The sequence below is a fragment of the Babylonia areolata genome, chromosome 1 (assembly GCF_041734735.1).
Source record: "Babylonia areolata isolate BAREFJ2019XMU chromosome 1, ASM4173473v1, whole genome shotgun sequence".
Classification (NCBI taxonomy): Eukaryota; Metazoa; Mollusca; class Gastropoda; order Neogastropoda; family Buccinidae; genus Babylonia; species Babylonia areolata.
This window is the reverse complement of record NC_134876.1, coordinates 35,212,854-35,224,483: the sequence shown is the minus strand read 5'-3', so window position 1 is coordinate 35,224,483 and position 11,630 is coordinate 35,212,854. Positions and strand designations below refer to the sequence as shown.

The 11,630-nt window shown below is 44.2% G+C and overlaps 1 protein-coding gene across 1 annotated transcript; it reads left to right on the top strand.

The window, feature by feature from the left end:
- Nucleotides 1-3,367: 3,367 nt before the first annotated feature.
- LOC143282205 (uncharacterized) lies at nucleotides 3,368-6,582 on the top strand. Its single transcript, XM_076587807.1, has one exon. The coding sequence runs from the start codon at nucleotides 3,905-3,907 to the stop codon at nucleotides 4,232-4,234; it is 330 nt and encodes a 109-aa protein (XP_076443922.1). The 5' UTR covers nucleotides 3,368-3,904; the 3' UTR covers nucleotides 4,235-6,582.
- Nucleotides 6,583-11,630: the final 5,048 nt, after the last annotated feature.

The window sequence follows — 11,630 nt, the reverse complement described above, 5'->3', positions numbered from 1 at the left end:
ATACAAATGTTTCATTTCTGAAATAAATTCAGCACAATTTAAAAAAATTCTATTTGTTTATTCATTCATTCATTCATTCATTCATTTACTATCTTATCTTTTTTTCACTGAAAACTTCATATGACGCGGGAAGAAACGTCAAGATCAGGAGCCAGGTCCGACCAGGGAAAGAGTGTCCACAGTTTCAAATCCCATAAACAAACCCGACATTTTCGCTCCCTTTCCACCAGCCCTGTAAGTGGCGGTCTGTGTGCTAGTCTTTCGGATGAGACGATAAACTGATATTTTGTGTGCTGCATGCACATCACAAAAGAACCCATGGCAACAAAAGGGTTGTCCCTGTCAAACTTCCGTTGAAAATTCTACTCTGATAGTAAAATACTTGCAGACAGAATTATATATATATATATATATATATATATATATATAACACATGGGTGGCGCTGCACTGTGGCGATGCGCTATCTTAGGGCAGAACAGCCCTACTCAAAGAAAAGCAACACTATGGAATGCGATCCTCCCATCCCCAGAACCGGAACACAGTCAGTCCTACATTTTCTGGTCGGACATGGACGAAGAACTGGCACTGGTGTCCCAAACCGAGCTGAATCGGTGATCCTCCATCCCTCAAAACCAGTTTCAGTTTCTACGAAGTGTCAACGTATGCGGACTGATCCATCTACGTCACATCACACTTCCATAACAAAATTCAGATGCCTGAACATAAAATCAACGAGCTCAGGCTTTGATCGAACGGTGTGGGGAATCTTGGAGCAACTATTTACCTATGTACCTGACCGGCAATGCTGGAGACAGTAATAGGAATAGATTCAGTCGAAGATTATAAAGAAAAATAAAGGAAGAAGTGAAGCCTCTCCAACTCGAGTCGCGATTGAATCCTCGCTCAGTTCACCTCACGTGCAAACGATCTTGCACGAGGTGCATTCCTTTTTTAGGAGAAAATGAACACTTTTCATGAGAACGTTGACAACATCCCTGAGTTCATCACGAAAAGGGAAAACAACAACAACACTACTACCGCTGCTACTACTACTACCACCACTACTACTACTGTTGTTGAATTAATATAGGCTACTATCATATTATTATATTACTGATAATGAACATGATAACGTGCACGCACATGAAACATGGGAAACCGACATAAATTTCGATAAGGGGTCGAGGCCGTTCGAAACCCGTCTGTACCAGTGACGTGGTCTGTGGCTTTGGACATGCTTATTCTGACTTTTTTTTCCAGCGGCCACAATCTACGTCAACATAAATATTATATCATGGTGTGGAACCTGCGATTCCTGCACTTTTATGATAGTAGTGCATATTTATAATGCGCTCAACCTCCATATAGCACTCTGAGGGGCCCAGAGTGTTAACAATTAATACCAGCAAGGAGGAAAATGGTTACAAAAATTTACAACACAGGGCAACTTAATAAAGACTTACAAACAAGACAGCACTACTGACAACAAACCCCAAGGCTTTCTGCGGGACACAAAGATCCACAGGGGTGTGCACTGATTCCTTGTTCACTAAACAGACCTTTCATTGTAACCCTGGTGGTGTTATCTCCCCTTTACACTGACCCCAATACCCACCCTTGTGGCGCTGTGCCAGCACACTGAAGTGTGTAAACAGCATTTGGTAATTCAGGTCAATGTGTCAGTACCATCCAGGTGTTGTCTAACCTGTAGCAACTTGAACGCAGATCTGTTATACGATAAATAAACGCAAAATAGTGATAGCTAAACGAAAGGTGAAAAAACAAAACATCAACTGAAGAACAGATCATATATCAAACATAAAACAGAAATAAGATAATAGAGAGAAGTATAAGATGGTGTACACGACATCAGAATTAAACAGATAACGTTTCCCACATGCAGGATCAGGCAAACGAACTCTGATATCGGGGAAGTGCTGAACAATTACAGTAACTTTTTCTTAGATTTACCAAGAAATCCTATTAATACTGACTAAATTATTACACAGAGCAACAAAATGGAGAAGGAAAACAAATGCCGGTGAACAACTCATCCATTATTGTACATGATTTACACACACCAAATGACTTAAGAGCCACTTCGTAAAAGCAGGTATGTTTTCATAAAATGTTGAAAATATCGAGAAATAATTCAAGCTGAATCATGCAGGGCTGACCACGGTCAACTACTGGCCTGTCATTGAATACACAACTAACGGCTTGTTACTGCCAACACACGCAGCAAAAACAGATGGGAAAAATGCGTTTGAAGAATCAATTACACTTATGCATTGATTCATAATTTGTGTTTTTCTTTGTAAAATGTGCATGTGCAAGAAAGCACCTCTGGTTATGAGTGGTGCTCGTGATACTGGATGTTTGTCGAATATTGTGCATGTTGCATCATGCCCCCAGAAAGATAACTGTGCAACTTCCAAAGTGGTCCTTTTTCGCGAGCCCTGTACGTATTGAATTTCAGACATGATAAATCTGTTTACTGCTGAGGGTTTAGGATTTGAGTCGGTCATCGGTCATTGACGCACACATATTTGAAATGACCCAACGATGTGGCACCGAACCAGTCGGTCACTTGACTAACTGATTTACAATCATCATGTGCAGTCTCTTGCATTCGCGACTGCAATTTCGAACTAAAAAAATCGTTATTCTTGTTCCTCGTCCTACAGTTCGATGCCGAACATACAGTGTGATGCGAACACTGACAATCAAATTGAGTGAATCTTAAATCATGCACCGAAAACCAGCTATGACGCTTACACAACTTTCGGGAAAGCCATTGTCTCAGTTTCATGACCCAAACGTGGCAAATCTGAGCAAGGATATCCGGCTGCCGCCCTACTCAACTTCGAAAAGGACGTCCTTGTTTGCTATCCCGCTATCACAGGAAACACTCATGATGACACAAAGATATATTCGGCTGAAATTGTGTGCGTGCGTGTGTGTGTGTGTGTGTGTGTGTGTGTTCCAGAGCGGCTTCGAAAACGTATGTATGACGGCTGTGTGTAAGAATGCCGTGCATGCATGCACAGTGAACCAGTGCGGCATGTTGTATGTATGTATGTCAGTGCAACAATGACACCCACCCACACATATTTTAACCGTGTCACATGTCACATGCGGTCCAATGAAAATACACTGTGTGGTGGATGTATGCCCATGGGTGAGAAATGGACCATTAATTTTGAAAATGGTCCGTTGGCTTGGCGACTATGTCAAACGACTCGGACCCATGTGTTGAACCAAACCTAGACTCCGCCGTTTTCAGTTTACGACTGACTGACTTCCCTGGGGCAACGAATCAAACTTCGAAAGTAAACCAATATCTGAGACAGCGCAAGGAGGGGCGTGGTGGGGTAAGCTGAGGTTTTGATACCGAACACAATTTTTCCGTCCATGAAAATAGATTCTCACAATTTCCGTTAAGCCATCATGTCAGACCGACGAATAGACGTCAACTGATGGCTTGCCAAGAGTTTATCCGAACAGCTGGACGCGCACTCTGCTTTTGGTTAGCGGCCAGGTTGGCAAACGGGCGAAACAGAAGCGTCTGGCGGAATTCGTCACTGACCTCTATTTTTAACACGTCAGTGAGCACATTCAGCAGACAGGTCTGCCAACACGCCAGCATGTATCTCTGCGCATGTGCGGGATGACCGCGCCCCATCTTCCGTGCTGAGCGCGCGTGCGATTGGCTGTATGTGTGAGGGAAGGGCGACAGAGAGGTAGAGAGGTGCAAAGCCGCCAGTCGACAGTTTTCCGCAGCAACGCCCACAGCAAGCTCACTTACTACCTGGCCCGTGCAATACGCAGTGTTGTCATTTCTTCTTCCCAGCTTTTTGTTCAGTTTTCCTCGTTGAACGCTAACATACACCTTGTGGCATCATGTCTGCTGACTGGCAACATGGCCTCTTCGGCTGCTTCGACAACATCGGCCTGTGCATCGTCTCCTACTTCGTGCCATGCTACCAGTTCGGCAAGAACGCGGAGGCTGTTGGCGAGAGCTGCTTCATGTGCGGCTTGGCTTACATTTGCCCCATCGCCAACATCATCGCTGCCCTGAAAATCCGAGGCAAGATTCGAGAGCAGAAGGGGATCGCGGGGTCGACGTTAGGAGACCTGCTGCTGTTCTGTTTCTGCACGCTGTGTGTGCTGGTGCAAGAGGCGCAGGAGGTGCAAGGAGCCCCAGGTGGGATGGCCATGGCCAGGGAGTAGTAGCACTCCCACTAGGTTACCCAGGGATACGGAGGGCGTGTGTGGAGGGAATGGCTGCTACACATAGTTCTGGTGAGCTACACACCGTGTGACCCGTGTTGGCCAGCAGCCTTGGTGGGTTGATGGACGGCCTCCAGTCAGTGTGCGTCAAACTGGTCACTATACGAGGGAGGTGGGGAGCAGTGATGGATGTGACAGGGAAAGGGAGGGTGAGATAGAAGAATTGTGTCTTAGTCTCTCCTTCCACTTAACTGATTGTCATCGGCTATCCCCCCACCACCTTTCCTCCACCTCGCCATGAACTCCACAGCTGACCTCTGACACCGTGTCCCGACCGTCGCTGATAAGTGCTGTATGTTTTGATAGGAATGTTCATATTGTGTACTTTTACTCCTGTTATTAACCACCACCGATTCTACACGTAAACAACAATAGTTTTCTGTTCTGACGGACAACAGCTTGCACACTTACATTCTCACGTCCTGTGTAGAAACAGCATTGTGTCACATGGAAAATGTCTCAGGATGTCGATTGTGTCGCTTTTTGCTTCTGCAGATCTACAAACGAAGTAAATAACGATCAAGATGTATGCCTTATTATACTGTTGTGACGGTATAAGAAATAAGAACGGCTATAACAAAACGGCCTCGGCTATAGTGTGTCTTTAAAAGAACGACCAAAATACTGTTTCATTCCAGAGTTAATTATCTGCATATGGCTTGTCACCACATCGTTCAGAAGATCAGTCCGTTACTGTGTTGCGTGTAGAATTGCCAACGTCAGCCCGCGTGAACACGTCTATTATTGTGGGCATGCATACAAATACCATGCATACCGTGCAAGACAAACAGTTGCCCAGTTGCATCCGCTGATCCGAAGCGTCACTTTTCACCACCATTTGTGGACGTGTGAGAAACAAAGAGCTGTTGAGTGTCACCTGTTGTTCCCTGTCCAGTCGTGCTGCGTTCTCTCCATCCTTCACGCGCTGGCCACCATCTGCCGCGAGCTCTCTATCCTTCACAAAAGAACTCCCGCCCCCCAACTCCCCCTCCGCCATCGCTGACTGACCCAGAGTGCGTGTTACCAGTGAGTGAGCTACTTGTTCACACAGACCATCCATCATTGTCAACTCTCATCCACTCAGATACTGGCCAAGTGTGTATTTGGGGCGTGTTTTGTTGATCCATCTCGGGGAGTTAAACAAGTTTTTCATTGGCATGTCAGCAGTCTGCTGTCGCCTGTCACCGATTCCACATGTTAACCATCTGTCAGAGCTCTGTTTAAGCCCCCCCACTCCCTTCCCTTTATTAACATTATTATTATCATTACTATTGCTTTTTTTTTTTTTTAATCCATTCCTCATTTCTTAACGCCTGTCAAAACCATATTAATTTGCATGATCTGTGTTTGGTGATATGTTTTCAAGCTAATCTTTCAACTGACTAGTTTTATTACTGCATTTTGTTACAAGTTTGTATTTTAGTTATTTTCAGTTATTTCCTGGTCAGATGTTTAGAAAGTCTAGTGGTCATTATAGCTGGCTCCAATCCCCACCCCCTACTTTCAGCTCAGCTGTGCAGTCTTTTTTGTGTCATCGTGTTTGTTGTTCATGTAAAAGATATTTCTCTGCCTGTCCGTGTCTTTTTCTCTCTCTGTCTGTCTGTCTCTCTCAGCTTGATTGCTGTCTTTGGTGTTTGTGACAAGACATGTTTCAAAACTATCAGATAAAATTGGATTCCCAGTTCTGGGATCAGGTGCACAGTAGTGTTGTCTTTTGTGTTCCCGACTGTTCAAAGTCTATATGCTCTCTATTCACGTTTACGTCCAGAAAGAACTCCATTTTAATAATTGCTAATGTTTGAATATATTTTCCATTCTTTAAAAATAATCATAACTTCAGTGTTCATAAATGACTGTTAACCACTCCTGCTCCAGTTGCCAGCCTTACTCTTCTCGCTATGTGCCTTAAGTTTGTCTGACGCTTACCCAGCCCACTGTGCGGCAAGCCCTTCGCAGATCGCGAATCTGACTGGCTGTTGCTGGTTTTTCGACAGGCGGCTTTTGCCAATCAGACTGAGATAAAAGCCGGCGCTAACGGTATCCTGTATACTGGAAGATTGTCATTATATATATATATATATATATATAATACGGTTGTACTGCCAAACTGGAGTGGGGTGAATACAGTTGTGACGTTCCTTTCGGAATGTGATTGATGTTATCAAGGTCCGACTGGATTCTTTCCTTAAATTAAATTGTCATGTAATCTGTTTCTTTAAACATTGTTGTTACTGCTTGCTTATACTTTATTATATTTAACTTTAAATAATAAAAAAAGGCAAAAAGCACATGCACTTTGGTTTGGTTTTGTGTGACTGCGTATTTTCTATGTCGACCTACCACAGATGTGATTAGACATTTAATGTGGTTTATTTACTTGCATCTATGCCACATGGACACGCGCACACGCACGCATGCGCGCATACATACTCACCCACATACACATATACATGCACGTGCGCGCGCGCGCGAATCACACGCACGGTCTGTTTTGTTGTTTGCCTTTCGGATGAAAACTATTAACTGAGGTTCAGTGTAGAGCCACACTTTACGCTAAGCCAAAAGAGAAATGTCCCTGACAACCATCTTTTTTTAATATTTTTTTTATGAACTTTGTAAGGGATGGAAGATTTATGATGCAGATGAGGACAGGACAATACAGTGTTATTCAGCCGGTTCAGTTCAACTACTCAAGGAGGCGTCACTGCGTTAGGACAAATTCACATCAAATATATATGCTACACCACATTTACTAAGCAGAAACCTGACCAGCAGCGTAACTCAACGCGCTTAGGCAGGCCTTGAGGGAAAAAAGTGCATAAAAAAGTAAATGGATACATAAATGAATGAATGAATAAATAAACGAATAACACAAAAATGTAAGCAGATAGATAATTTGTATTTGTATTTCTTTTTATCACAACGGATTTCTCTGCGTGAAATTCGGGTTGCTCTTCCCAGGGAGAGCGCGTCGCTATACTACAGCGCCACCCATTGAAATGAATTGCAGGGAAAAAAGGACTAAGTGAAGAACAAAACAACAACAAAAAGACAAGAATGATAATAAATACATAAACATAAGCAAATAAATGTAAACACACACACACACACACATACACACACACACACACAATCTCCCACATTACCCTACACGCCCCCCACCCCACCCCACGCACACTCTACGTATCCGTAGCTTCCACGTCACGCACGCACACAAACATACACACTTAACACACACACACACACGCCCATACCCCTCCACACGCCCTCCGCCACACACACACACACATTCGAATATTCCGTAGCTCCCACAATACAGACATGCATACACACACCCCATCCTCTACATACACACACACATTCACGCACGCGCGCGCGCACACACAATTCGTAGCCCCCACAACGCACCCCCCATCCCTCCCCACCGTCCCCCCCACCACCACACTAACACGCACATACACACATGCATGCGCGCGCACGCGCACAGAGCTCTCCTGACTCATGCGTACACTTACACACGCGCCCTCGCACACTCCAGGAGGCGTCAATGCGTTCGGTCAAATCCATCTACGCTACGCGACATCTGCTGGGCAGATGCCTGACAGCAGCATGACCCAACGCGCTTATCAGGCCTTGAGTGCATGCTTATATATTTGTGTACCTATCTTCTTTCTTCTACTTTTTTTTTTAAAGAAATAATTTGGCCAGAAGACAACATTCTCCTTGCCATGGGTTCTTTTTCAGTGCGCCAAATGCGTGCTGCACACGGGATCTCGGTTTATCGTCTCATCAGAAAGACTAGACGCTCAGTTTGATTTTCCAGTCAAACTTGGGAGAGAGGGCGAGAGAGGGATTCGAACCCACATCCTCACGGGCTCTGTATTGACAGCTGAGGGGTGGGTTCAGATCTCTGATACCAGGAACGTTTAGCGTGTTGCTCTGTCTGTTGTATTTGGAATAGCCCAGAGAGACTCGGTTCCGTTGTGAAGAAATTCAGCGCAATGTTGGTTTGGAAAAGATGCCAATGTTCGTTTTATTTGCAAAGGATCGTGCTCAACCTTTCATGCTAGATTTACGGCCGCTCCCCCTCTGTACCTTTCTTTCTGTGAGGCGATCGATGGTGAGATGGCCTTGTACCTGTTTTTTAGGAACTCTTTTGTATTCTGTTACTCAAAGTGTAATGCAACGCAACGCAACAGAACACAGCAACATAGCATTACATAAGTTTCCTGATTTTACTTAACAAGTCATTTACTGGTCATTCTAACGTGACGCTGTCACGGGCAGAAAATGTAGTTTTTGACAGGAAATAGATTCCATTCAAGAATGTTCATTTCGCTGCTACCACCCAACACCAGCAAAGTTATGAGGGAGAAATGTAGGGTCTCCAATGTGTTGTGGCCAGAGGGCAGCCCGACACCCGTATCACCTGGCAGACGGTTGCCGTTTGGACATGGCTGGAATGAAACAACAGCGATAAATAATTTAACATGACCTACACAGGGAGATGGGAGAGGGGGGGGGGGGGGGGGGTTGAAGGGGAAACTAAACGCTCCGTTCGTTTACATGCATTCGATAAAAGTTGGCCTGAGCGGGGACATTGCTTTGGGTATTCGTGTGCAGCTCAGCATGTCCTGCGTTAAATAAGAAAAAAGAAATCCTTTGTGAAAGTTGACGCAAACATCCGCAGAAATCTCAATCTGTGTGCGTGCGTGCGTGCCTGCGCTTTTTCGCGCGCGCGCGCGCGCGTGTGTGTGTGTGTTTGTGTGTGTGTGTGTGTGTGTGTGTGTGTGTGTGTGTGTGACAGACAGAGAGAGAGGCCAGTAGAGACTGAAGAAAGAGCATGTGGTTGAACCATGCTACGTTTCAAAGTTCAATAATCTGAGCGCCTTATTGGTTTTCATTGTTTAGGAACACACAAACACAATTTTGAGCTGGCCTTAGTTATTCTTTCACATTGGTCTGAGGTGAACGGATAACGGCGTTATCAGCTGATGCGCAGTTAGTGTTATCTGCAAATGAAACTATGATAAAGGTGGAACTCATTGTAGACGGAAAGAAGTTGATAACGCTGGTAACAGCAGAATCGTTAAACGATTGTGAAATAGAAACATGTAAAACAAGTTCTTGCACAGACTTGAATAAAAGTTTTCCTTGAAGTGTTGCTGTCTTAGAACTTGAATTGGTTTATTTGTTCGTTTGTCTTCTTAGAATTATTTCATTGATCTTTTATTTTCTTCTTCCTCTTCTTCTTCTCCTTCTCTTCCATCTGCTTTTCCTCCTCTCCACTTCCTCCACCTTTTCTCCTTCACCCCTCCTTTCACATGAAACCGTTTCATACGAGGCAATACAAGGACAACTTTTCAGGCGATATCTCAAGATCTTTCTACCACGTCCAAACGTGTACATTATCGCGTTAAGGCGTAACACAGAACGCCTCCACCCCCCACCTCCCAGCCCCCCACCCCCCACCTCCGCCTCCCACTTATTCACGCACGCACGTACACACACACACAGTCACGCACACACGCACACACACACACACATTGATACACACACACACACAGACACACACACACACACACACATGCGGTGTGCGGAGTCACGTACAAGCACAAAGTGTAAACTTCGAATGGGGAAAAGTACCCTGAAAACTTATGACCCCAGCCACACCTCTTTCTACATCCCCACCCCCACCCCCAACCCCGACTGAATCTCAGCCATGACGTCACCAGTTGTTGCTGATACGGCCTTTGAAGTGACAAAGGATATTGTTATCTGGTCCACATGATTTGATTTGATTTAATTTTAATTAACCATGGGGAATGGGAGCTAGAGTATATCCCCCCTCCCCCGCACCACTTTCCCCACGCCTCTGTCCATTTCCATGTCTGTGGTGATTTCCTGTCAAAGTTTTCAACATGTCAAGTAAAAACAAAGTCCAGAAAAAGAGACTGATGCGGACAGAAACCAATTTCTGTCAAGTTTACAATTTTTGCAGCTACACTTCAACAAACCGGAATTCTATACAACAACCAATACCAGTGACGCCACACCTTTATTCTTCGGTGACACGAGTTCATTCATGGTATGGGGGCTTACTGAAGGGATGGTTTCCGTTGTGTGTTATTGAAACAGAACAGGCTCCAGTCACTGAACGCCACTGAAGTGACTATACAGCAATGCAGTCTCCTCTGTACATCCCGATGACCTACTTTTGACAGATATTGTCAGCGACCTGCCGATTGACGCCAGAACTGATTTCGAGTTGGTCTACTGTAACAAACCGACAACTTGAACCCGCCCATCAGATTACACACACACACACACACACACAGAGGAAAAAGCAACCAACCATAAAAAAGCGGGAAAAGAATATAACGTATGAGCTGCGAACAACAAAGGCCAGAGAAAAACCCTGACATGGGCATTTTGTGAATAATTACGCTCCCACACGCCCGCATTTGGATAAAAATGATTTCAAGCTGTCACTTGAAGTTGACAGAATAATTTTATAACAGAACATACAACAAAAGGAAATACCACGGTACATGGTTACGAAGTTTTGCTGGACGAGAGATTGTGCACTGACTTTCCATGCATTCCATTTCACTGTGACAATTCTCTGCTGTCATGACTGCTGATAGCTGTGTGAATTACATAATTATTCGAAACTGTGTTTAGTGGTCTTTGTGTATATTGATGTGCTGGCGATTAATAACAATAATAATAATTATAATGATGATGATAATGATCCTCCTCTTCCTCCTCCTCATCATTATCATAGATGAGGCATTTATATTGTTATCTTATCCAGAGACAAATCAAAGCGTTTTCACACACAGCATTCATACACACGCAGGTACAGCCCAGAGAAAAGAGGAAAGAGGGGAGCAAGGAAGTGTACTCCGGACAAAAAGGCAGACATGACAGTGCTGAGTGGATGTCAATAACGACGTTCGAAATATACAGTAAATATATTTCTACAAACTGTAAATTTAATTGTTCTGGAACAAATTATTTCAGTTCTAAACAACCCAGGCAATTATTCTCATCTGACAAAAAGAGGGCGGGGGAGAGTGTAGACAGGAATATATGAAATCACAAACACACAAACACACACATACACACACACACACGCGCGCGCGCGCATTAATACCCACATACTTTGTGTTAAAAAAAAAAAAAAAGTATTATGTATGACATTGCTAAAGCAAAAGTTCCATGTGACACTCAGTTTACTGGATACATTAGTTGTACGAATGGTGTAAAGCACACACACGTCTGAAGTCCGACTGATTCTCTTTTCGTCATTAAATTTCATACTTGCTTTAGA